This window comes from Phycodurus eques, chromosome 14 (genome assembly GCF_024500275.1).
Source record: "Phycodurus eques isolate BA_2022a chromosome 14, UOR_Pequ_1.1, whole genome shotgun sequence".
NCBI lineage: Eukaryota > Metazoa > Chordata > Actinopteri > Syngnathiformes > Syngnathidae > Phycodurus > Phycodurus eques.
The window spans coordinates 7,466,068-7,493,542 of record NC_084538.1 but is presented as its reverse complement, the minus strand read 5'-3'; the positions used below and the strand labels follow the sequence as shown (position 1 = coordinate 7,493,542).

Genomic DNA, 27,475 nt, shown 5'->3' with positions numbered 1-27,475 from the left:
ATATTGCAATAGTTTGAATGTATTTTTATGTATGTTTTTTCTATTTTAACAGGTTGGTTACATAGAAGGGGACTCGTCCAGGAGCGGGACCTTCCCCATCAACTACGTCCAGAAAGTAGCAGATTAAACACGTTTGCGAATGACGAACTGAGCCAGCGTCGGATGCTCGTTGGCATGATTACGTTATAGCGGTCAAGTGGACTTTTATGCTGTTTTCCCATGTGGATTTGCTCAAACCGCAACGTGGTGAGCGAATTCTGGACACTCCCGGGCAGAGACTACACAGTATGATTTGAAATTCTCGACCAGGAATAGAAAACTCTCAAAAATCTTAATGAACACCTCTGTCCTTATATTGAACTTTTTTCAGTTGACTAAAATGTTTGTATTAACAGGTACGGCGGTCGGCATACACAACCATTTTCCCGTAACTTGCCGGGCTAATCTCTTTTTTAAAATGCACTTTAAACTCACACGGAAGAATTCCTCAGAAATGGGTGTTCATATCTCAAAAGGCCAGCTGCTGTCTCAAGAAGTTGCTTGCTGCTGTTATGAGCTTAAATGGGAATAGTGTTTTGTGACTTGAGTCAAAAATATATGTAAATTAACAGGGTTAATTAAGAGACTATTGGGCTGGATTTACACTATCTGGTCCAAGTGCCCAATTAAGACTTAATGCTTATGTCAGATTCATCATTTTGCTATAGTTTTGTTTAACAGGGAGTGTTTGATCATGTTTATTTATGTAGTTTGGACCGATGTATATTTTACTGATCAGTATATTTCAATAATGGGGGCACGTAGCTGATACTTATCAGACTTTTAATCACATTTGGAAGAGGCCGATTCCATTCTGAAGATATACGATTCCATGCATAGTTTTTCCCCTTGTTTTTGCTGCTTTGGCATATTTCCCAATTGTGTCTCTTGAGTACAAAAAGTCGTAATTGTTTCATTTGAACCATGCAGTGTAAAAGCAGCCTCAGGAATACTTATTGATATTAGTGATCAGTGAAGATATTTACTGGAGGTTTGTGTGCAGCACAAACACGCAATTGCACTTATTGTACATATTGTAACTAGCTTATGGTATTTAGGAACTTTTTTATATACTGACATATAACTAAAAAATGTGTAACTCATGTCATGGGGATTACTGTACATGTTAATTGATGTATATACTTGTCTAAAATGCCCACTGATATACGTGTGTTCGTACTTCTCCCCTCGCCCACCACACTATTAGATACACTTGTACATTGTTTATTTTTAAAAGGAATTAATACAGTCTGTTTTGTACTGTGCTCAATATTGCATTTATTGTTGCGCATACACATTAAATGTCTCTACTCAAGCACCATCTAGTCATAATATCCACTCGCTGGACACTTTATTGGGTACACCTGTACACTGTAAGAGGAGTTAATATTCTCAGCGTATTTGGAAAGTAACACAATTCTTAGGAACGCCTCTCGGTATGATACAGTGCACTTCTGTAATATATTGTTAAATTAATACCTCTGATAGTGTCATTTATCTTTGTAATGGTGTCATTTACGAGCGCTGGTGTACCTAGTATTGTGGGCCGCTAGTGTGCAGTGCAAGTTAGTTGTCGTCGTCACGTCCCAGACACAAGTAGAGCAGAAGCACAAAGAGAACAAAGCTGCTAAGTGCTTCTTTTTGCTCGATACAAGCATGAATCAATTCAATTATTTAGTGCGGCCTACACTGGCTGCACGCATTCAAAACGTGCAGCGCTTGTCCTTTCCCTGGGAGTGTTGCGTAACGCTCGGCACGTTTAAATGAAACACTGTTGCCAGTAAGTTACTGTAATTTAAGTTTATAGTATTAAAAACTACATATTACTTTCACAGTAACTGGGTGTTACTGTATTTGTAAATTACAGTAACTAAATGTTACTGTGTAAATAGCACTGTAAACAGTAAATTCACTGTAATTCAATTTACAGTTTTAAAAAAGTCCATTTTAAAAAAATACAGTAACACGCTGTTCTTGGTGTATGACGTTAACAAAATCCCATGATGCAGTGGAAAATACTGTACATTTAATTACTATATAGTCACTTTACAGTATTTTACTGTATGGTAAAAACAATGTAGAATTTACAGAAATGTCGAACAGTGAGTCACAACATAAAGCGCATCCATCCATCTACGCGGAGTCTGCATTACTGCAGATGCTGCACCAACTCTGCATTATTCACCCCAAAGTTCTTGAACTCTGGCAAAACTTGTCCTTCAATATGCAGAGGGCGTGCCATCCTTTTTTGACCATGACCTCAGATTTGGAGGTCCTGATTCCAATACCAAGCATGTCACACTCTGCTGCGATTCAGACATGGAGCTCAATCAAAGATTATAATGCATATTTTTAGATTCTGTAGATGAACGATGTAAAGCTTAGGGTTGGGCATAATACTCGCTAAATATGTTTCTGTCGATTGTGTGGAATTTATTCTTGATTTATCACGTCAGCAGAGGCGCTGTTGATTCAGTCTTAACAAGTTTGCTTTCTTAAGAAGTCAAGATGTTCTGTATGTCTTTTGACTTGACGAGCCCTATTAATAGATCATGATTTGTTTTGGATCAACCAATATTCAACGAACAATGGGAAAGTCCAAGGAACTAACTCTAAGAAGGAGAATTGTAGGTTTAAAGCCTTCTGGAATCATTTCTAAACAACAATAAACAATTTGTTTTGACAGTAACCATTGGCTTGACAAATACTCAGAACAATGGAAAAGAAAGAGAGATGTTGATTTTTTTTCATTTTATTTTATTTTTTGTTTGAGGTGTCAGGGGAGTTGGGGTCTTTTGGAGCCATGTCTAAACAATCATTCCACCCTCAAAAAGGTAGATCATTAAAAGCCTAAAATGAAAGTGATGCCTATATGATCATAACCCTAATGAATGCATGTAAACTTCTGGTCACAACTAGAGTGGGACTATAATTGCACCGTTTGTCAATAAAGGACATTTAGGCCAATGTATTATTGCTCCTTTATTCCAAATAGGATATACAAATTGTCCCCGTTATGTTTATGCAACTTAACAGCTGCTGTCGCATCTTTTAAAAGGCTTCCAAAGAGATTTGTCTGACAGTAGCCATTGGATTAGCCCAAAATGAATATGTCCATGTTTAATATAGTGTATGTAAACTTCTTCCCACAACTCGACGAGGACTCAATATCCTCTTTTGCTAATCAAGGAAATTTAGTCCAATGTGCAATTGCTCCTTTATTCCAAAAAGCATAGACAGATGCTCTCGAATCCAATGTGTTTATGCAATTTGACAGCTGCGCTTGGCTCTTTAATATTACTATCATGCCTCTGTAACCTCCTCTGCAAGCATGGCTGTCTCTTGACAGCTGCAACCCAGTGTCCAGCACAATGACATTCCAACCTGTCACTTATGTAACATAGCCCGTATAATAACAACAATGTTTCTGCTTCATAGCCAATACGCACACTCCCTAAGCCTTGTATGGATTTATAGCGTTAATGTATGCGCAGCACACCGCAGGATGCAGTACTTATCTGTGAAAAACAAGAATGAATAAATCTCTGGATTTATTTAAGTGTGCCTCGAATGTATTATTATTAGCATCTCTGTATAAAAGCCATCTGTGACGTGGAAAGTTAAAATGGGAAAAATTAATTTTCTCTTACATGCACCCTGAGTTGTGTCTTTAATGTTTCCATCAAGTGAGCAACAGCAAAAACATCTTAATGTAACTTCACAAATCCTGCCTTACAATAATGAGTGCTAAGTTGGAATTTGAATGCATTTCCAGTCATTTCCCATTAAAATGCACTGTTAATCTAACTTGGATTTTGAATGCATTCAACCCTAAAGAGCCTCTACGAATGAAGAAAATGATTAAACAACACCCCACGATTGCTAATCAAACGCAAAGTGATGCATTTGAAAAATATATCCATCAAAAGCTGGTAGTAAATCCACAAACAATTAGGAATTCACAGAAAAACAGCTTGAAATCTTATGTAACATTTTTAATCATTAAGCCAGTTTAATCCTAACGATGTATCCTTTTAGTCTTGTACATTGCAGCGCTGAGCTTAAATCGTCAAGAGTATTCAACTTTAAATGTGGAACGAGTCTACAAAAAGTATGCGGAAAATATAACAACATTCATTCTTTGCACTGTGCAGTAGAAAGCTTGTTTTCAAAAGTGATAAAGGTTGATTCCCTTAAGTAAGCGTGGCGTTAAGGCTGTGAATTAAAAAATGAATGCAAACGAGGCCCAGATGAGATAGCAAAACATTCAATCATCTTCAGCAAATTGTGACTTAAAGAAAACGAAATTCTGTGCTTATTATACTACAACTTAAAGGTGTACCAAACATATAGCAGTACAAAATATTAATATAGTACATTCAATATTAATTTAAAAAAAAAAATACATTTGGACCTTTGTATGGCCAAAGTCTGTGTAAGGCCTATATATATTTCCTTATATATTCTAATTTTTACATATTTAATTAAAAAAAAAACATATTTACATATTTAATTTCTTTTAAAATATGTAATGTTTTTTAATATACTTACATTAACCTATTTTATACAATTTGATTTCTTTTGACAAAAATAACAAATCAAGGGTAACTAAGCATTTTATTTTATTAATCCGTTATATCGTGTGATGGACAAGTGAAATAATAATTGTGTGAAAACAGTTGACATAAAATGTCAAAGTAAAGATTTATTTATTTAGTTATGTTGTTTAACTAACCAGAATAAATACCATTTATGTATTATTATTTGCAGGTTTTTTTTGTTTGTCCAATATGATAGCATCTCGCCAGGCAGAGGTCCAAATAAAATATAATTCCAAATCATATATACTGTATTTTCTAAAAAAAAAAACAACAACCACATATTTCTGTAATAATAAACAGTACAGTACATTCATTCTAGAGTTCTTTGGGAAACATAGTCCTAAAACTAGAGGAAACAAACAACATTGTTGTCTTGTGTCCTATTTGGATGTGTGACCCCTTCTCACCTTGTCTCCTTTGTCAGAAGTGTTCTCACTGCCATTGCACAGACATTGCATAAGGCATATGACAAACAAGCGATATAGGCCGTTTGTATAACATTATTTCTACAGACTGTACATACAGGACCATGCATACATATATAAGGCCTAATCTGTGTTAGCTCTTAGCTAATAATATAAATCATCATCGGTGCTTGTTTGGTAGCACATACAGTCAATGGCAAGGAGACGCCCCCTTGGCAGAGTGGAATGCTAATAGAGACTTAGTCAATCGTAAGGTCGTTATGGCTATCATTGATGTGAAAGATGAGAACTGTATGTCTACACTCTGCTTGACCGTGTTCTCGTATCACAATCCTTTGAGCCCTTTGAAGAGTTGATACGGAAAGATGGTCTGTTTCACATAAATGCAAATAATATGAACTAATAAGTTCAACACTCGTAAGGGACGTGACTCAAGCCTTTTTGTGTTTATGTTAAAAGTTGTTTTGAAAGAGGCCAATTGAAACCAATTTGGTTTGTTTCAGAGTGGTCTGAATCAGTTTTGGACTGTTCACATTGGCGCAAAGAATGCTGACTAATAAACTCCCCTTCAGGTCTGATGGGTCGTGAGGTAATATAAAGCCAAGTGAACCTGGACCAATTTGGGTTAGGCAAACTGCTCTGAGGCAAACCAAATTGAAAGTTTGTTCAATTCACTACCAACTTCAAGACATCAAAGGAACCCTTTTTTTGCCTCAATATTCAATATTCAATGTTCACATTGCGTGTATTTGTGAAAGAGGAACCAGTTCTCTTCCAGATTCATTCCAGGTCTGATTGGGCCTGTGACAATACAAAGCAAAATAAACCTGGACCACTTTGCGTTCACCTTGCCCACAGAATTCCACTCTGATGACTTGAAGCAAACTAAGAGCAGTTCACATTGAAAGTTCTTTCAAAATCAGAACCAGTTCTTCTTCTGAACCCGGACCTTTGCGCACGTGTTGAGTGAACTGCACTGTGGAGTTGAAGCAGAACCGGGTTGAGACCTTAGCCGATCTCAAATCGGTTTGCTTCAATCCGATTTGACTGTTCACATATGCGTAGAACTGATCATTCTGCTGAATAGAACCAATTGTGAAAATACCCTCCTAATCAGTCATTGCATCACATTTCACATGCATCGCATTTGCTTTCAGGCCAGAAAACCAATGGCGACACGTTCAACTCTAACATATCTTAGCAGGACGGCAGTGAACTATGCAACTAAAATATTAATGCTGGACTAATAATGTCCAGTTTCCCGCTTGTGCACTCACACAGCCCGCATAGATTTGTCATGAAAGCTGAGCTGAGAGCCTGCTCAGCTTTGACCTTCGAATGCCGACAATAGACGTCCCTGGTGTGCCTGCTGAGTTTCGTGTGCACACTCGCCGGCCACAACATTAGGTACACCTGCACAGTTTTTAACGAGATCCAAACGGAGTGCTCACTGACAATGTAGGGTGTCCACAAAGTGTCTTTACAATTGAAATCAGTATTTAAATCGAGTACAGTCTGGAAGTGCTTTGTGGAACTAATGGTGTCTAATATTCAGGTGTATTAAATTAAACAAATCAATATCTACTCACCATTTTGTAATAATTTCCACAGATTTGTCCATCCATTTGATTGTGTAGTAAATTTGATAATTTGTGAGACTTTATGGACACCATGTGTGTTTATTATTGTATTGCAAATCAAAAATTAATGTCAATATGAGAGGGCCAATGCAGCTTTTGCATTGGATCTCATGAGATAGTGTACCTAATGTCCTGTCTTGTAAGTGTCGATACATTTTTGGTGAAGCATACAACTCGTAAATGTGAGCCCGCAATATAACATAACACACTCTTTTCATATCAACCACTTCCAGTCAACTTTAAACGAAAAATATCCGCATGATATTTTAAAGTTTAACTCCCAAACGATGATGCTATGGAGACGGCTGATGAAAATATTAAGTGGACATTCCATTTTGGTTTTTTTTTGTCTTTTTTTTTTTTTTTTAAGTGTACATTCGAAGCGTTTACAGTAATATTAACTGTGTATGCCCTCTCAAGTGTCGCCTTTGACGTACAGTACATAAGCGTGTTTGTTTTCAATCGAAGCGTCCGTTGCTTGCTGCAGTCTGCTCGGATACATTCTGTGCAGCTTTGTGGCGACGAGCAAGCAAACAGTGGTTGCCGTGGAGACTGGAGGCCGCAGTTGGCGTCGCCGCGCGCTTGTGTCGCTTTTTCCTCCTCCACCTCCTTCAAAGTGATGAATCACAGAGACATCAAAGCACACTGTGTGTTGCCAGGTCCTATTCTAAACACATCTCCAGTTAGCTTTTCCTATACAGTGATCTCCCGCTATCGCTATCGCGGTTCATCTTTCGTGCCCCCCACTATCTCACAGATTTTGAAGCGATCTTGTTGTTGTTGTTTTGTTTTTTGTTAAAGGGTTTTTACAGTATACAGGCAAGTCTGAATTTAGACTGACTTTGGTTCATATATGGTTTGTTGGAACATTTTGGATGCTGAAATTTGAATTGTTTAATGCTCTTGTTTTACGGTAAATGTCAACTGTGGTGGAAAATAGAGCTTGAAGCTTCTTATTTGGAAAACTGCGCAAGCGAGAGAGTCAGAACGTAGTTCCCGTTTTATATTATGAATAATACTGTGTAGAAATACTTAAAAACGTGTAGTTTAAATGTGTTTAAAGTGTGTGGGAGGGTAAAATATTTATTTTAAAAATTTCTTTTTTTACAGTCTATAATTTTTTTCCCCGGCCTGTCACGGGTGGCTCTAGAATATATTATAAACGGGGGTTCACTGCGCGCTCAGCCATTGCGAATGCCATCCTACGTGAGTCATTCATGCAGCACCACGCAGTCTCGTCAATGTTGAAAAAAAGAGAGAAGCAAGGTTTCCACGACAACGAGGCAGAGAGCATCACTTGGATCGACTGGCTCCTGAGCTCCTTTGCGCAGGCACTCCAAAGACCCGAAGGACCAGCCTCAGGATACGAGAGCAAACAAACATACACACAGATGGTGGAGGGCGGTTCACGATCTTCTGTCCTACTTGAGCTTCACGGGCCAAGGCAGGCACGTTCGGAGTCCCAGCATGGAGGAGAACACGATGGTAGGTCGGTGCTTCTTGAACTTGAGTCCCTTCTTCAAGCGCTGGCCGCCCTCGGCCACGTAGATCTCGCTTTGCTGGGCGGCTCCCGACATCCTGGCGAGTCGCTCCCCGTGCAGCACCACCTCCTGCTCGGAGCGCACGAACACCTCTCGGAGCTCCTCCAGTCTCCGCTCCATCTCCCGTACGACTCGCTGGCGCTCCTCCACCTCCAAGAGGCGGCGGCGAGCCGCTTCGAACTCCATGCTGGAGCTCGGCGTCACCAGCTTGGAGGACGGCGCCGTGGCCGAGGCGGACGCCGGCTCGGAGGCGGCGAGCGCGGCGTCCGTCACCCTCCGGAAGTCGCCCATGGAGATGGAGCGACGGGTGGCCGGCGAGGCCAGAGCCAGGAGGGCGGACGTGGAGGCTGGCATGGCCGATAGAGGAGAGTGAGATGACGATGAGGAGGATGGAGGCGAGTGCGGATGGAGCTGTAGGATGGCCTCGGCGGGGTCTTCATCCTGGGGGGTCGTCGGTCGTCTCTTCATGGCTGCTTACGGTTCACCTCCGATAGCGATGCGTCCCGGATGAGGCTCCGTTCATCAGTGACGAAGGATGCGAGCCTCTCTGGTGTGGAGGAGGGTGGGGGCAGAACCTCCTCGCAGCCGATTGGCTCGTGGGCTAGCCTGCTGGCTCCCAATTGGCTGGCTGTGCTACTGATGCTGCACTTACTGCAAAATATCAAATCTAACCAAGAATAAATATCTCAAATCAAGGCAAAATATGCTTGTTCTCTGTCTAACGAGATGTTTTTATTCTTACCAGGCATTTACATTTTTTTTTTAAGAGCATTTCACTTGCTTTTTAAAAGGTTAATAGAAGGTTGTAATTTGTTATTGAGATTTATATTGCTGCTTATAAATAAGTTTAGCTTAAAATAAGAAATACCATAATTCATTAGGTGTATGTAGTCTATATGGTTTTATATATATATATATATATACATATATATATATATATATATATATATGTATATATATATATATATATATTTATTTGTTGATAGAAATCTTGCAGTCACATTTTCTGTACCAACTGCCAGAACATTTTGCTTAAAGTAATATATATATTCCTCATTTCATTACTTTTTTCTTGTTGTTGCTTTTTTATAAGCCTAACCTTTTTCCTTTCGTCACTCTGCCGGTTGCTTCTATAGCAATAACCCTGAGTGAGGGGAGCGCTAGAGGGGAGTGATGCTCCAGTTTATGCCTCTCCCTTTATCACCTTGTCCTTGTGTCTCACAACGACACCGTTGTTGTATAAATAAAATATTCTTCATTTGTGATGTAAAATTGTTAGAGATGAAGTCAAGACAGCTGCAGTTGGTCTCTTTGGTATAATGCCTTATTTATTTATTTTTTTATTTTTTGTTCAAAGATTTGTTTGGTTGCGCAAGATAAACACTCACTCCAAGCTAATCCTACATGGTGTGCAATCATCGCTGGCAAACATCCCACACATTTTAGCACGGCTTCCCTGCAGATGTATGTAATCACAAAAACTTCGATTTGCATTGTACTTCACTGAATGCGATTCACCACTCATATTTTTTTTTTCATCAAAAGCAAAAAGTGGGATTAAAGATGCATGGCTTCCTATCTCCCAAAATGCATCCTCCCTCTGTTTTGGATTACATTAATCTGTGCTATTTGCTTTTAGTGCACGTATCCTCGCATGGAAGGAGGGTGAGAGCACATCTATTTGCTTTAATCAAATCAATGTGCAATATTATATCGAAATACCATTATTAACTAAAACGCTTTGAGAATCACTGGTCTCATGGTTTGCATATATCCACCTAACAGCTATAAGGTTGAGGGTTTCAAACCGGGTTGTGGCCTTCGGGGCTTCCTGTGTGGAGTTTGCATGTTGCCCCCGTGCGTTCGTCCCTTTCTGAGAGACCTTGGCTCCTTCCCGCATTCCAAAATCATGCATGTTGGGTTCATTTAAGAGTAAAATGTCCTTAGGTGTGAATGGTTGTTTTTCTATATGTGCCCCGCAATTGGCTTGCGGCCAGTCCAGGGTGTACCCCGCCTGTCAGCGAGGATAGGCTCCGGCTCCAGTTCACATACGACTCAATTAGGATAAACGGTACACAAAATGGATGAATTGATATTTTGATACAATACAGTGCTATTTTATTTTATTTATTTATTTATTTTTTTATTAAAGACACAACAACAAAAAAACTAGTTTGGGGGATGGAGTGGAATATCGGCATTTCATCCATCCATCCATCCATCCATTTTCTACCGCTTATCCGGGTCGGTCGCGGGGGCAGTAGCTTTAGCAGGGACGCCCAGACTTCCCTCTCCCCAGCCACTTCATCCAGCTCTTCCGGGGGGATTCCGAGGCGTTCCCAGGCCAGCCGAAGGACGTAGTCTCTCCAGCGTGTCCTGGGTCGTCCCCGGGGTCTCCTCCCGGTGGGACGTGCCCGGAACACCTCACCAGGGAGGCGTCCGGGAGGCATCCGAATCAGATGCCCCAGCCACCTCATCAGGCTCCTCTCAATGCGGAGGAGCAGCGGCTCTTCTCTGAGATCCTCCCGGATGACCGAGCTTCTCACCCTATCTCTAAGGGAGAGCCCGGACACCCTGCGGAGGAAACTCATTTCGGCCGCTTGTATCCGGGAGCTTGTTCTTTCGGTCACGACCCACAGCTCATGACCATAGGTGAGGGTAGGAACGAAGATCGACCGGTAAATTGAGAGCTTCGCCTTTCGGCTTAGCTCCTTCTTTACCACAACGGGTCGATACAAAGTCCGCATCACTGCAGACGCCGCACCGATCCGCCTGTCGATCTCCCGTTCCATTCTTCCCTCACTCGTGAACAAGACCCCAAGATACTTGAACTCCTCCACTTGGGGCAGGATCTCATCCCCGACCCGGAGAGGGCATGCCACCCTTTTCCGACTTGCATTTCAATTCATTTTAATGGGGAAAATTTATTTGATAAAGGTGAAATAAGACGACGAACTCCTAAATTAATCACTATATAGTACTGTATTTCGCTGGTGTGATATTTTAAAATTATTTTGAAAGGAAGCACGGCCGATTCTATTAGCCTTATTTTGAAAGACGTTTACCGGATATGACGTACTATTTTGGAGCTGTTTTCACGCAGGTGATGTGTCAGGAGTTGTCATGTTACGACTTCGACACATTCCGTCTTCAATAACATGAGAATCAATGGTAAGACTGAACGTTGCGTTGTTCATCTTTTTATTGTTAAAACCTACTCAAAGTAGCTGCTGTTATTTCGTCGTAAACACCTCTTTTACGACGTTAGCCCCCTTTGGCTTACTGTACACATAAGAAGAACTTGAGTGGCCAAGACAAGATGGAGGCGTACTGTACTTGTTCATTTTGGTGTAACTTTACCCGAAGCAGACGGCGTTTTTTGGGGTGAATCTTTTTGGCTAACTCCCGATCGCTGTTTATGTTTAGCCACCTGGCTGTCATGGAACTGGTGGCCCGAGAACGCAGCGGACACACGGCGGTGGCGGACGGCGACCTGCTATACGTGTGGGGAGGCTACATGGTAATTATACACACATCACTCACCTTTATTGTTGTTTTAATACAGCGCTGCAGGTCCACTTGTACGTTTTAATGCATCACGTACTGCTGTATCAACAAATATTGCCAACAAATATGATGCTCAGTTTTGATTTACTCTGTCAGAGCAGTATGAATGTCACACAACAATAATATCGCGGTGTTGTAGTAGAACTCTTCAGTTCTTGCTGTGGTCAAACATGGAACATAAAGGCAAAATTCTGAGCAGGTGTTTTGACATTTGAATGGACCATTACATCGCCTTTAAAATACTTTTTAAATAGTGTTGCTCTCAATCATGCCGGTCACCTTGAGTACCAAGACGACACTTAACAATCGGTCAACATGTTCTCAGTGGGAAGTGGCCACTGAGCTTACAGTGTCATCGGCAGGTTGTAAGCTGAGAGAGCTACTGGAAGAGTCACAGAAAGGCAGAAAAGTGGACATTGGTCAATTCATGGATCAAACTCCTGTTGTGCAGATCCTTGATAGAGGACAGCAAGTTTTTCAAAAAGCACTAAGCATTGAACACTTGGACAGTTTAGAAAAGTTAAAATGAAATTCACCTGGAAAGGTTATTATACATATTTTAGGTTCATCCTAACATTTCATGTGAAACCCAAATATACCGAACTGTTTTGAGTAGTGTATAACAATTTTTCAATTTATTCAGTTTCATAAGAGGACATTAATACTAAAAACACCTCTGAGTACAGCTGTGTGACATGGCCTTCAAATTAAAACTCAGACTTTAAATGATCCCCTTTCATTAATAATAATAAAAAAAAAAAAAAATTAAAAACACCTGACAAACAACACAAGTTTTGCTTTTTTATTGTATTTTCTTTCTGGAATTTTTCTTTATTTTACCTAATACTAAAGAAAATGACATACCATTCCATTAACTTGGATCAACTTCCACAAAAATAATTTTCATGTAAATATTTAGTTCTTTACAGATAATGTGAAAATAAGCCCTATCAAACAGGATAATTTCAGTGAGACCCCCCCCCCCCCCCAAAAAGTGCAAAGTGTGCTATAATTCTTACATTATACATTAAATAATACATTTCATTTAAATGAAATCCATATAAATACTAAACACTTTCAATCACTCTCGTCACGTAGTTTTGTGCATATTTGTGATTTTATGTGAACTCAAACTTGAATTATGTCACTATTAAATCATGCTGTTCTCTACAGTCTGTTGCTGATGATGAAGTGTTCCTACCCAATGATGAATTGTGGATCTATGACCTTGAACAAGGAGTATGGTAAGAATTTTACATCCGTATAGTGGAACACCATACATCATACATGATCCGTTGACTTCCAAAGTCTGCTTTCAAAATATTTTTCCAAATTGCCACCATCAGACAACCTTTATTAAAGCGAAATAAAGCAAAATTTTTTCAGTAATATTTAACCTTCATAACTGTCATGCAATTGTTAAAATGAAATGAAACTAATGTAAAACTTACAGTATACTGTTGCCGTGAAGGGATTCAGTTCATATTGTGATATGAATTTAAGGTCTTGTGGCCCAGCCCTATGTATGACCTGATATATGTTGTTGTTGTTGTGAATAATGAAGTGAGTGAATCGTTCATTTACGTTGTTTTTTTTTTCTTCTTAAAGGCAGACATTCCACATGACAGGGGAAGTCCCGCCCTCCATGTCAGGGACTTGCGGCTGTTCCCTAAACAGTCACATGTACATATTTGGAGGTTGTGACGACAATGGTCAGACCAATCAGGTAAGATTTATAATACAAAGTAGATGTCATTTACACTTTAGAATGGATATAAAAAAGTCTACACACCCCTGCCAGGTTTTTGTGACTAAAAAAAAATGAGAGCAAGATAAATCATTTCAAAACTTGTTCCCCCCAGTACTGTCACCTGTAACCTGTACAAATCAATTGAAATGTTTTTTTTTTAAATCTTTTTGCGAGGGGAAGTAAAAAACAACAACAACAAAAAACAATGTGATAGCACAAATGTGCACACCCTCATAACTGGGATGTGACTATGTTCAGAATTAAGCAATCACATTCAAACACTCAATTTATACGGGAGTCACCACACACCTGTCTCCATATAAAGTATCTCTAATAAACCTCAAATGAAGTTCAGATGTTCTAGTTGTCTTTTTTCTGACTTTTTTTTGATCTAGCAGAAACCTGAAAGATTTGGGCTTACACTGACTGCTATTTCATCGAACCATACCAAAATCTCTCACAGAAATTCTGTGAGGCAAAAACAAACAAACAAACAAACAAACAAGAACAACCTCTTTGGCCATCATTCCAAAAGTGATGCTTGGCGTAAACAAAACAGAGCTCATCACCAAAAGAACACCACAACTACAATGAAGCTGTTTTTCTTCCGATAGAATTGAGGCCTTAGACAGGGTGGAGCAAATGATCAACTGTTTAAAATAGCAGACGGTGTTTAATCTTTAGTTTTACTCAAAAGCAAAAAAAAAAAAAAAAAAAAAAAAACTGTCAGGAAAAGCATAATAGATACAATAATATCCTAGTAGAACAAATCCTATTTATTTGGGGTTAATCAGAGGTACTTAAAGTGGCGATGATCTCAAATGGCAGGTGTCCCAAAACCTTTGTCCGTTTTATTTTGTATACTCTGGATTACTTGCGATGCTAACAACAGCAGTGATTGTGTCAGAACTGCATTATTCTGTCAGTTTACAAGAAGACCATGGAACAGCTGTGTATCCACCATTAAAATGAGCCGTAAAGATGAAGCTAATAAAGTCATCGTGTGTCTTTGAAACAAGATCTATCGCGTCAAACTGACAGACGGTCAATACGCATGGACCAAAGTCGTGCACCGTGTCGGTTCCGCGCCATCGCCTCGAGACAAATTGTCCTGCTGGGTATACAAAGGGAGGTAAGCACAGTAAAGACACACAAATTCTTCACATTAATATTTCAATATTTGCTTTCATCAAACATAAAAAAAAACAACTTAATGTACTTTAGGATCATCTACTTTGGAGGATATGGTCACAAACTGTTAGCAGAGTTCGACAGAAGAAACAGGAGCTTCATTGTAGATGATTCATCTGAGGTAATTTCAAGACTATAACAATGGTTCATGTGTAACACTAGATCATAGAAATTGCCAAATACCTTGAAAATATGTTGCCAAAAAGATGCGAGGCATTACATATGACAGCGTAATCTGATCGGTTGATGACAACGAGCTATTTTTTTGCTCATGCTCTGACATCATTATATAAGAAAAAAACATTTGAATTAATATTTTACTATATGTTTTTTTTTCTTTAATTACCTTCTTTTCTATGGGTTTAGACGGAAAGAGAATGTTGAGTGCATATACCAATAATCCCATATTATTGTGCATATCGGCACTATCGGTTGGAATCCTGATATCATCCGATTGCTTGCATACACCAATTGTAATGTTATTTATTTTTTCCAAAGATTTTTAGGATCTGCGATTGGCTGGCAACCAGTTCAGGGTGTACCCCGCCTCCTGCCCGATGATAGCTGGGATAGGCTCCAGCACGCCCGCGACCCTAGTGAGGAGAAGCGGCTCAGAAAATGGATGGATGGATGGATGGATTTTTAGGATAATTTGGCTTTAAAATCATTTTTATTCATTTTAACCTCCAAAATATAAAAGAAAAACACTTGAATTCATTTTTTGGGTAGTTTTTAGTGTATGTCTAACTTTTTTCTTTTTTTTTTTAACCCTTTAGCATTATAAGGTAATGTCTGGATCGCACATTCCAATAATTACAATTATTTGTTAGTGACATATTATTGAAGAGGAAAACATAGTTTAAAAAATATATTAGATGTTTTAGGGCCTGACTGATTAAATCAGATGATATTAGCCCTTTTCAGAAGTTTTTGGTAATTAATAAACTGAGTTTGTTTTGTGTCTTGTTTGAGGACGTCATGTGGGGTTGGAACAACGAGGTTCACATATTTGACCCCACGCAATCCAGTTGGGGTCGACCTCAAACACACGGTCGACCTCCAGCCCCCAGAGCGGCCCAGGCCTGCGCCACGCTTGAAAATCGGGGCTACATTTGTGGCGGGAGAGTTAAGGTGAGAGTCGTTTTCCAGCATGAGTGTCACCTTGGAGATAAAACATGATTGTGTTCAACATATTCATTTTATTATTTAAATTTTTTTTTTTTAAATTTGTAATTTAAAAAAATATTTGTTATTTAAATTTGTGTTATTATTGCAGGAAACCAGAACAAATGACATTCACTGCTTGGACCTTGACTCGTGGACATGGTCAGAAATGTGAGTCACTGTGGCGTGTCCCTCTTGAACATCGTCCTTTTAAAGTGACAGCGCTCTAAATGATTGTGTTCAGAGTCCCTGTGTCCAGCGTTCCAGTGGGCAGGTCGTGGCATTCGCTCACAGCGGCGTCTGGCAGCACCTTGTTTCTATTTGGTGGTCTCAGTGTGGACTGCAAACCTATGAGTAAGAACATTGAGTCTGTAGTCACTTAAGTACAATGGAACCTCTGAGGTCAAACAGTTTGTTCAAATTCACAATTTAGTGGTATGTGGGCTCCCACTTGTGGTGCGCAAAAGAATCACTGCTCAAGTACATATGTTGTATTTAACTTTAAATACCTTGTAAAATAAATTTATACATTTGTTTCTGAATAATGATACATCATTGAAGATAAATACTGAAAATGTGGAAAGACTGAGAACTAAGTAGTGGTTTCAGCGCATACAGCGGACAAGCCCACAGTATTCAAGAGCTGAGACAATAGCTTGATTTTGATTTTTTAATTTATTTTTTAAAATTATTATTTTGAAGCCTCATTTTATTCATTCATCTTCCGTTCCGCTTCTCCTCACTAGGGTCGCGGGCGTGCTGGAGCCTATCCCAGCTCTCTTCGGGCGAGAGGCAGGGTACACCCGAACTGGACACCGGGAAATCACACGGCACATATAAACAAACAACCATTCACACTCACATTCACATCTAAGGACAATTTATAATCTATAATCAACCTACCATACATGTTTTTGGGAGGAAACCGGTGTACCCGGAGAAAACCTACACAAGCACGGGGAGAACATGCAAACTCACACAGGCGGGGCCGTGATTTGAACCCCAGTCCTCAGAATTGTGTGGCGGATGTGCCAACCAGTCTTCCACAGTGCCGCGCCTCATTTTATATACTTGGCAATTTCAATCATGGCAAGGGTTGCTTTACTGGGACTTTAACTTCTCTGTATTTGCATTCAATCTTTAGGAACTATTTGTTTTTAATCATTTATTTAGGCACTGTTTTTATTTACCTGTTATATAAAATACTTTTTAATTGAATAATTTGTCAAGTATATTTTTTATTTTCCTATATTTAATCGCAATGTTAATGTTAAAACTGTGCATAATATTACAGTGACTTAGAATTATATTAAATGTACTTTCTAGGAATAAAACTTCTGTATTGTTTTTTGTGAACACTAACTAACCAACTACGGTATTATTTTAATTTTGGTGATGATGGTGGTACTTGGTGGAAATTTTGTTGAGAGTGACTCATATAAGCTTTATTAACTGTACAAACAATGTTTTTTTAAGTAACATTTTATCGTTCTTAATTGTCATAAAAGTTAAAAAAAAAAAAAAAAAAAAAAAAAAAGTTAACCACAGTAATACTGTATGTACTCTTCCTGTTGGTTACCAGTGACGATACTAAAAGCAGCCCGCCAGTCGGCAGGTAGCTTGCTAGCGGCAACCGCTAGCAGTTGAACAAACAGATATTCCCTTTGAAAAGAATTGGGGGGGGGAAATCTCTTCCAGGATTAAACTTTCCATTATGAAACCTTTATTTACTGTACAGGCAATGTTTTAGGTGACACTTTTGCATAACTGTCATAGCAGTGTCAGCGGAAGTTAACTACAGTGAAATGTAAAATCAATAATAAGCCTGTACCCTTTGATAACTAGCTAGCCAGTTGGCAGTCGACTGAACAATTTTGTCTATAGGAAAAAAATGGAAATGGAAATAATATTTTCCATCATAACAGACTTTGCCATTTTTTTACAGTCACTATTTAAAGTAGCACTTTGACCTTATTAACTATCTTACAAGTGTACTTTGCCGTTTTTTTACAGTCACTATTTAAAGTAGCACTTTGACCTTATTAACTATCTTACAAGTGTAAAAAGTAAAATCAAAATCAGTAAAGCTCTCTTGTCTTTTGATGAAAAGTAGCAATTCTTATTCGCTACAGTATATATAGGCAATTTTAACATTTTGAATTGTCACGCAAGTGTGAAACAACAATAATAATAACAACATAACCACTGTTGATATATGTAAAAGCAAAATACACAAATCTCACTTTTTAAAATTCTAACTAGAGTATAAAAGAAGTCAACCAGTGTTAATAGTAACAAGTTAACACCCTTTTTGAAGCTGTTCATTTTTAAATAATTGCAAAAAGGCAAAAAAAAAAAGCATGCAAACTTCATCCCGAAGCAGCATTTCCCACCATTTTGTGATCCCTATTCCTTTGTATTGCTGCATCACCAGGTGATGGCTGGCTGTTCGATGTGGAGACAAAGACATGGAGAGAACTGGCGCATCCCTTTAAGAACAAGCCAAGGTAGCAGCTCGGATGTACCAAGAGTCACGTTACGCATAATTCACAAATGTTATGCCTTAATCTGTAATAACTTCTGTGCCTTAAGGTTATGGCATACGGCTTGTCCAGGAAAGGACTCTGATGTCATTGTGTTTGGAGGCAGCTGTGATTACATCCTCCTTGTTGACACTGTGAGTACCTACAATAAGAAACGATTTGTCAAGTCTGTAATGATCTGTTTATAGACACTATTGTTCCTTGAGAGACATTACCGTTCATAAAGTTTGAGACCATTTGTACTAAGTAGGCATTTGAATTAGCCCAACTGAGGTAACTGTTTGGTTCCTAACCAAAACAGCAGCACCTACCAAAGCACATAATCAGTTTCTTAAATTAATCAAAGTGTGGAGTCAGTCTTATGTTCCCTGCATCGCATTAAATATGAGCTTATGTTATGTGGAGATGACGTCTTTATAACGACAATGGACTCTATGCACGCAGCACTACCGCGTTTGGTGTAAACTGACGCGTTAACTTCCGGTCGGCAGTTAAACGCACAGTGAGAACAAGGACAGAGTCAAACGGGTCAAAGTTCACACCCTTTCTGCTGGAAGTACTTAAAGTTATCGTGAAGGACATATTAGCTTAAGAATTGCCACAGTTATCCAAGTAACGGCAAAGCTATCAAAGGCTCCAGAACAGATTTAATGAGCGATTCTCGGTTTCACTTGTACAGGTCCATGTGTAATAAGACTTGCATGGCTTAATCCTTGAGACACTCAAATATCAACTCAACTTTATACACTTGAAAAAACAACCACAGCTGTGACAAAGTGCTGTATGTCAGGATGGATCACACAATAAAATAGAAAGCCTTTATGATCATTTGATGGCACAGATACAATGAAATTGGGGTTATGCAAACATAAAACGCGCTGAATAATAAAATGAAAACAATCATGACAAGCATCGTCGCTGTCGGGCGGAAACATTGTCTGTCCAAATATAAACAATTTCATAAAAAGGTACTTTTGGTTTGTCCCCACGTCGTTTATTTTTTCACATTATTTACCAATTTAAAGTGTTGAAAATAATCCTCGCTTGAAGATTCAACTGTCTGATTAGTGTTGTAAAACTCCGCTTCTTCCCTCACTTTGTGGCTGAGCTGTGCAGCATTATGTCGCCTCATGATTGAATGTTTGGATGTTTATTAGACAATAATGAGTGTTATTAGTTATCATAGATACATTTGAATAAGCCTGTTTTGTTAAGAATGGATCGCTGTAATGCTTCGGTGTGGAAGGAAGCGCCAGCCATGCAGGTAAGTTTCATTTGAAGATTCATTTACGCTTACAAGACAGCCTATTAAGATTATAGTTTTTTTGTACTGCATCACTCATGGCTCTTAACTTCTGAAATACATTTTTGGAAGATGATGTAATCACATTCGTTTGCTTTTGGGAAGTATTAAAGGCATTATGTCTGGTCGAGGGTCCAATCTGACATGGACGACCGGCATTGTATGATACAATTTTAATCAAAGACAATGTAATAAATTGAACATGATTTTAGTGTCGTGTTCTGTTGTTGTTGATGTACAGTGGTATTTGATGATGTACAGGTATATACAGTAGATATAAGTATATGAACTTGAACGATGCAGTGTTTGGTAACTCAATCAAGATTGCGTATTTGATTTTTTGAAAAGTTGTGATTTTAGTGTGCCTGTATACCACTGGTAGGATCAATGTGCTCACGCCTCACTGCTAGAGAGTTTCTCGAGCCAGCATGTCACCTTCATGGCAAACATGAGCAACACGTTGTTTTGTTACTTTCTGCAGGGCCACTGCAATGACGCCCTCGTCTTCCAGATGGCGCCGTACCCACTTTTCAGGTAAACCTTTTTAATGTTTCACCTTGACTTACAAGTTAGAAGCTGTCACGTGACTGTTTTTTTTTTCCTTTCTTTTTTGTGCTCTGTGTTTGCACAAATATTTCAGTTCATCTCGTTGCAAACCTTTATTTAAATCTCTAAGGATCATTGAGCACAAGCCCTCATTTCCAATGATTAATAGATATTGATATAAAATGGGTTCACTGATGGTGTAGGAGTGCATTTGCCTGACTTCGGTGCAGGCAGCGTGGGTCAAGTATTTAGACAAAAGTAATCCTTTGCCACCACGTTGTGCCATCTTTTGCCAATCCCAAACCTTTTTCGAGGAAGCTTCGATTACTCGCAGATTTTCGCTACTCACGGCAGGGCTCAATCCTTTTATCCCACGAATAACAGGAGTTCATTGTATATTATCTATTGTTCTGTTCCTCCTTTGAACTTTTTTATGCTTTACAGAATTTGTGAGGACTACATCGCAAAGAACGCAAGTGAGTACGACGTGTTCCGAAAGCAGCTTCCTCTACTTCCTCCCAAACTGTGCACAGCAGTGAAGAGGAGAATGTCTTTCTACAGGCCTTCAAAGAAACAACACACGCACGTTCTCTGAATGCCAACAACAATGCATTTTATTAATTTTATTGTCACTTTTATTTCAATATAGTACTGTGATTTATTTGTAACATTGAACCTTAAATGTGGGAAGAAGCACATTTATCTTCTGTTTTAAGTACATGTAAGAAATGATCCATTTTATTGTTGCACAAATGTGAAATCTTGTGCTGTCTGCCTGCTGTCATTATGATGATTAAATGGCAAATGACAAAATATTCGATTCACACTTTACATTTTTATAAGAAACTCAAAATTCACATTCTGGTGGAAACTCACCGTATTGTTAACTAAGGCTGAGGCAAATAATGCGCTCAATGCAAAGAAACGTATAATGAGAACAGTTGTAATTTTGTGAAAATAAAGTGATAGCATTCGGAAAAAGGTGTACTAAAAACTAAACTAAAAATGTCACTTTATAGAATTCTAATTTTACAGCTGTATGTAAAACAAGTATTTGTACTTGAATACAAGAATATGTTTTTAATATTACACGTGTAAACGTAAACCTAACTTCTCAAAAATATGAAAATAAAGTAAAATATGACCACTTAATATAAAACATTTACTGTATTCTCATAATAGCTTTTCCCATGTATTACATTTTCTAAAAATGAGACAAGAAAAATTTGTCTATTCTAGTAATATTGTAGCTTCTAAAAAAAATATGTATAGCAACTTTGTCTTGTAATATTACGACTTTATTCTTAAAAAAAAAAAAAGATTTGATTCTCAGAATATATCAACGTTTCCCACTTAGTATTTCAACTTTTTTTCCTCGTAATTTAACATTTGCAACTTTATTCTTGGGAAAGTTTTCCTTGTAATATCACATGACTTTAAACATGACTAAAGAAAAGTTTTATTTTTATGTATATATATATATATATATATATATAAACCGACATTTTAATGGTAACATTATACAACATATCTTCGTGATATGACTTTTTCTACAAACCTTTCATCGAAATACCCCAACTTTTTCTTGAAAAAAAAAAAAAAACTAATAAAACTTTTTCAACGTATTGTTACCACTTTTTTTTCTTGTCATACAACTTTTTCACCAAATATTACAACTTTATAATAGAAAACTTTTGACTTTTTGATTTACTTTTTCTTGAAATAATAAATATTTTCTCATAATACAACGTTTTTTCTTGTAATATGGGGACTTCATTCTCTTAATATTACAACGTGGTTGAGCCACACTTTAAGCTTGTGTTTCACCACTAGGTGCCAGCAGAGCACAATGGCGGGAACCTGAACAGAGAAGCAATAGCGATAATTAGACACTTTTTCGGCACACATTCTTTTCTTCAAGGAGTGGAGAAGGAATCCTTAAATAAACATGGCAAGCCGCACACGCCTTCCTTTTTGCTGGCTGGCCTCACCAACGACCAAAAACCACTCGCCCTGCACTTCTATACATGCAGCAGCACTTCCATTACCATAGCAACACAAAAAAATTTTCCTCAACCGCTACTAGACAATGATCTGTTTTACTATTAACAGAAAGGTTACGCATTATAGTATTAACTCAGTTGTGAGGAGAACTACTTGTGTGTTCAACTGTGTTGTTGGCCACGAGTGTGCCTGTGCAAAAAAACAACAAAAAGACAACATCAGTGAACATCGTGTTAAGTAGAGGCGAGGGGTCAACTAAAGTCCCTCTCGATGGTGTCCATCAGTTCTTCTTCAGAGCCGTCGTACAGGATTACTGGCGTGGCGAGGGGCGTGCTGTGGCCAAAAGTGCTGATGAGAGGACAAAGAAAAGTCAATCATATGTCACACACTCGGGAGTACACTCCTCACAGATGCAGCCCCAAACCCCAACAAAAAATACAACTTCAAAACAATAACATTTAGTCATATCAATACCGCATTATGAAAAAGGTGCTTTTGTGGGGTCACTAGGTAACAGTTCAGTGCGAGGCCACGGGAGTGTGCCCACGACAGTGAGTGTGCCTGGAAGTGTGTGACAAATAATTGACATTTCATAAGTCACGCCTTCTGTCTCTGATTGGTTGTTTTCCCTCAGGCGCGGTGGTTTCTTGTTTATCAAATCATATATATGTATGTATCAAAAAAGGTAAACGATGGGCTGGGAAATGGTGAATTTTTTTCAAAGATCATAGTCATCATGTAATACTGTCAAGTTGTTATGACTGTTTTGACAAATATCACCCAACAAAAAGTATATATTTTTTTAAACTGCAACGACCCCAAATTAAAATGCTTAATCTATCAAGATAGTTTCCAGCGCTAACCCCCTCCCTTCTTATGCAATGGACAATTCCCTCTTCCTATTGAGCATGGGCAGATTTAGTTCTGTAAGTAGGTAGCAAAACAAAGTTACAAACTCGTTGAGAAGAAGCCGAGAGAATTTTATTTATTTTTTTAATCAAAACTACCAAAGATTTCTACCTTGTTGTAACAATAACAATAATAATAATAATAGCAGTAACCAAGTAGGTTACCATCTAAAACATAACTTTGCTCTTCAACATACAGTAATGCGGTAGGCCAAAGTGTTCATCAAAAAACGAGAGATTTTATTCCTAAAAAGCATCTTTTTTTTTTTATTCCTAAAAAGCATTATTTTAAACCACAGGAACATTGTGCACACTCTGAATATTAACACTGTGCTTAAATAAAGGAAAATTCAAAACAAACTACTTAAATTATTCAATTAAAATGTAGTGCACATAAAAGTGAAAAAAAATACATAAATGTATAAATACAACCTGTTCCTAAAGATTACATGCAAATGTATTAAACGAGAACTGTACCTAGGCAGTGATTCTTTCTTGTACCACTAGGGGGAGCCGGTGCACTCCTATTGGTACTTGAATGACACTGAGAATCACTTTTGCAAGGGGAATCCGATCTGAGTGGATCTTTCCTATACCTGGTGTTTACTCCACTGAATTGGATAAAATACATTTTTGATCAAGGTGGTCTACTTACGTCTGTGTTTGTGATAATGGGACATCTTCCTCTATTGGTCCTGTTGACAAGAAGGCCTGAGGAGAACACCCAGCAAGAGACACAGACAGAACTACATTAAGTGGTTGGAATGTTTTAGATTGTAAGTGCTATGATGTAACAGCTGTGCATCATTTGCTGTCTCGCATTCTATGAACGTCCAATATTTTTTTTTAGCGTTTAAAATACCGCATTTTGGCCTTTTGGTTGATTTGGAATGTGGCGTTCAGCAGCGCTTCCATTAATTGCGATAATAAAATTGACGCTTTTAAAAAAAATGCTGATTTATTACATATTTTTGAGTGTGTTTACTCTTTTTTAATCACAAGAACAGCAAATTCAGCAAACAACTAAAACAAATTGGACTGAAAAAGGAAAACAAGTTTATTTACTATTATATAAGTTGATAGTATTTATGAATATGTACTATTTTACAAGTTTGAGTTAGTACGGTATATACAGTACATTATACTGTGGTAATGATAAAAAATAAATGCTGAATTTATCACTATTGCAAATTTACTGTAATAGGAAACAATTTAATAGAAAAAGACTCAAATTAAAATTAAGTGTTATTTCATAAGTTGGGTTTAAAAATACACTATATTTAATAATATATTTTGTTAATTGTGATATAATCAGTGGGTACGGAAAGTTTTCAGCCCCCCTTAAATGTTTCACTCTTTGTTATACTGCAGCCATTTGTTAAAATCATCAAAATTAAGTAAAACATTTTCCTCATTAATGTACACAGAGCACCCCATATTGACAGAAAAAAAACATAATTGTTGATATTTTTGCCGATTTATTAAAAATAAAAACTGAAATATCAGCCATAAGTATTCAGACCCTTTGCTGTGACACTCATATATTTATTGGACTGATTGGACTTGATGTGAAAAGCCACACCCCTGTCTATATAAGACCTTTCAGCTCACAGTGCATGTCGGAGCAAATGAGAATCATGAGGTCAAAGGAACTGCCTGAAGAGCTCAGAAACAGAATTGTGGCAAGGCACAGATCTGGCCAAGGTTACAAAAACATTTCTGCTGCACTTAAGTTTCCTAACAGCACAGTGGCCTCCATAATCCTGAAATTGAAGATGTTCGCAATTGTGGGAGAAGAGCCTTGGTGAGAGGAGTAAAGAAGAACCCAAAGATCACTGTGGCTGAGCTCCAGAGATGCAGTCGGGAGATGGGAGAAGGTTCTAGAAAGTCAACCATCACTGCAGCCCTCTCCTCAGTGATAGAAATTGTTGGCCTTAATTCTAAGTGGCATGTGTCGCGAAAACCAGGCACTGCTCATCACCTGTCCAATACAGTCCCAACAGTGAAGCCTGGTGGTAGCAGCATCACGGTGTGGGTGTGTTTTTCAGCTGCCGCCAAGTACAGGGATATCCTGGATGAAAACCTTCTCCAGAGTGCTCAGAACCTCAGATTGGGCCAAAGGTTCACTTTCAAGCAAGACAATGACCCTAAGCGCACAGCTAAAATACCGAAGGAGGGGCTTCAGAACAACTCCGTGACTGTTTTTGAATGGCCCAGTCAGAGCCCTGACTTCAACCCAATTGAGCATCTCTGGAAAAACTTGAAAATAGCTGTCCACCAACGTTCACCATCCAACCTGACAGAACTGGAGAGGATCTGCAAGGAGGAATGGCAGAGGATTCCCAAATCCAGGTGTGAAAAACTTGTTGCATCATTCCCAAAAAAACTCAAGGTTGTATTAGCTCAAAAGGGTGCTTCAACTAAATACTGAGCAAAGGGTCTAAACACCTTTGGCTGTGTGATTTTTAATAAATCTGCAAAACTTTCAACAATTCCGTTTTTTTTCTGTCAATGTGGGGTGCTGTGTGTACATTAATGTGGAAAAAATAATACTTAAATGATTTTAGCAAATGGCTGCAATATAAAAAAAGAGTGAAAATGTTAAGGGTGTCTGAATACTTTCCGTACCCACTGTATAAATGTATATATATATATATATAAGCACATTTTTCAAGGTAGATTAGTTTTTAATCATTAGAACAAATCAGCAAAAACGATAAAAGTAAACAAAAATTGAAAAAATACTTAAAAATTAAATAGTTGAAAAAATAGTTTAGTGTTTCAGATGAGTAGATATAATTAAAACAAATTTGATTAATGAAAGTAAAATAAAATACATAAATTATTTAAAATGAAATTATAAGTGACTATAACATTTGATACATTGATTAACAATGCATAATGTTTTATACGTTCATAATAAATTCATCTATCATTATCAATCTCAACCTATTAAATTAATTGCCTGTGATAATAATTCTATGGGTGAAATGACAGTATGTAATATTGACTGCATCACGCATAATGAAATAAAACAGTCCTTACATGGGGAGGTGCGAAGGCATCATGGCCCCTCTTGTTGTTGCCTGGTCCCCGGGAGCCATGTGGTCCCTGCGCCCCACCGAGGCCGGCGGTGGCCGAAGAAGAGGAGGACGACGACGACGACGACGACGACGCCGCCCCCTTCTCCCGCTCATCTTCCTCCCTGCTACTGAAGTGACACAGTCCGTACGTCCTGGACCTCGTGAACGCCCTCTTGGACACCGGGTTCTTCTTCCCCCTCCGCCGACCCGCCGCGACCGCCTCGTCGTAGCCGGCCAGCTCGGCGTCCGCGTCCGCGTCGTCGTCGTCGTCGTCCCCGGAGAACTCCGAGTCGTGGCCGGCGCTGTGGCAGTCCACCGGTGCTCGGCGGCGGGCGTGGATCCTCAAGGCGTCGAAGGCGTCTCGTTTGGACGAAAGTCCCGAAGAAGAGGCTTTCTTAGCCGGCTTCGCCTCGCCGAGTACCGCAGGTGCCACTTTGGTCCCACGGCTCGTTCCGCTGCCCATCTCGAGGTTAAACGCTTCCAGAAAACATCTTAAACTCACTTCGAGAGTTGAGGTATAAGTTAAATATTAAATAAAAGTACCAAGTCCGCCTCTGTTGGACTCTAATGTCACTTTTTTTTTTAAGCGCATGTCGTTCCGACCCAAACGGAACTCCTCATAAGGATGTGAAGCAGCGGCTGGCGTGGTTACTTACATAACACCACTTGGACGCAGCAGCACATGGGGGAAAAAACAACGCACACACTCCGCCTTCTCGTAAAACCACAAACATGCATCCTTGACTAGTCCCACTTTTTCCCCTCTTCTCTTTGTAAGAGGGCCACAATAAGGGAAAAAAATAAATATATATATATGCCATGAGAAAAAGTGATAATTTATGGAATTAAAGTCAGATATAAATTAGTATTTTTTTTTCTACATAAAAACTGTAATATTACAAGAACACAGTTTAATTTGGCGGGATAAATAAAAGCATATCTTTTCAAGAAAAAAGTTGTAATCAGGTGCGAATAAGGTCAGATAATTTTTTTTAAAACATACTTTTCAAGAAAACTGGTATATTTTAAAGCCAAAAGTGGCAATCTTATGACAATTAAGTTTAAAAAAGTCACAGCCTCGCAATATTGTGACTTTTTCCTGAAAAGGTACACTTTTTTTAATCCCCAAAAATCTGACAGTCATAATATTATGACTTTTATCTTGAAAAA

The 27,475-nt window shown here is 38.6% G+C and overlaps 4 protein-coding genes across 6 annotated transcripts in view; 2 read left to right on the top strand and 2 right to left on the bottom strand.

The window, feature by feature from the left end:
- Positions 1 to 3,649, top strand: part of asap3 (ArfGAP with SH3 domain, ankyrin repeat and PH domain 3) — a 40,258-nt gene extending 36,609 nt beyond the window's left edge. The window contains exon 26 of one of the 2 annotated variants that reach the window (XM_061695438.1): positions 53 to 3,649. In XM_061695438.1, the coding sequence (XP_061551422.1) occupies positions 53 to 65 (13 nt within the window). In that variant the 3' untranslated portion in view covers positions 66 to 3,649. The remainder of the gene's footprint in view (positions 1 to 52) is intronic. The other variant, XM_061695437.1, reaches the window with a different exon arrangement.
- Positions 2,787 to 8,759, bottom strand: LOC133412354 (TMF-regulated nuclear protein 1-like). Its single transcript, XM_061695439.1, has one exon. The coding sequence runs from the start codon at positions 8,712 to 8,714 to the stop codon at positions 8,127 to 8,129; it is 588 nt and encodes a 195-aa protein (XP_061551423.1). The 5' UTR covers positions 8,715 to 8,759; the 3' UTR covers positions 2,787 to 8,126.
- Positions 8,760 to 11,330: 2,571 nt separating this feature from the next.
- LOC133412846 (kelch domain-containing protein 1-like) lies at positions 11,331 to 21,123 on the top strand. 2 transcript variants are annotated; one of them, XM_061696531.1, is made up of 14 exons: positions 11,331 to 11,417; positions 11,673 to 11,766; positions 12,987 to 13,057; positions 13,422 to 13,539; positions 14,583 to 14,695; positions 14,788 to 14,875; positions 15,727 to 15,885; positions 16,031 to 16,089; positions 16,163 to 16,272; positions 18,353 to 18,425; positions 18,511 to 18,595; positions 20,246 to 20,298; positions 20,755 to 20,786; positions 20,872 to 21,123. In XM_061696531.1, exons 2-14 carry the CDS (start codon positions 11,686 to 11,688, stop codon positions 20,976 to 20,978), a joined length of 1,149 nt encoding a protein of 382 aa, XP_061552515.1. In that variant the 5' UTR covers positions 11,331 to 11,417; positions 11,673 to 11,685; the 3' UTR covers positions 20,979 to 21,123. The 2 variants fall into 2 exon arrangements, with proteins under 2 accessions (XP_061552515.1, XP_061552514.1); XM_061696530.1 differs by having other exon boundaries at positions 20,755 to 21,123.
- A 781-nt stretch (positions 21,124 to 21,904) lies between these two features.
- On the bottom strand, positions 21,905 to 26,916 carry LOC133412847 (uncharacterized). Its single transcript, XM_061696532.1, has 3 exons — positions 26,268 to 26,916; positions 23,878 to 23,933; positions 21,905 to 22,662 (listed from the first exon to the last, which is right to left on the bottom strand). The coding sequence occupies exons 1-3, from the start codon at positions 26,766 to 26,768 to the stop codon at positions 22,566 to 22,568; spliced, it is 654 nt and encodes a 217-aa protein (XP_061552516.1). The 5' UTR covers positions 26,769 to 26,916; the 3' UTR covers positions 21,905 to 22,565.
- Between the last annotated feature and the right edge of the window lie 559 nt (positions 26,917 to 27,475).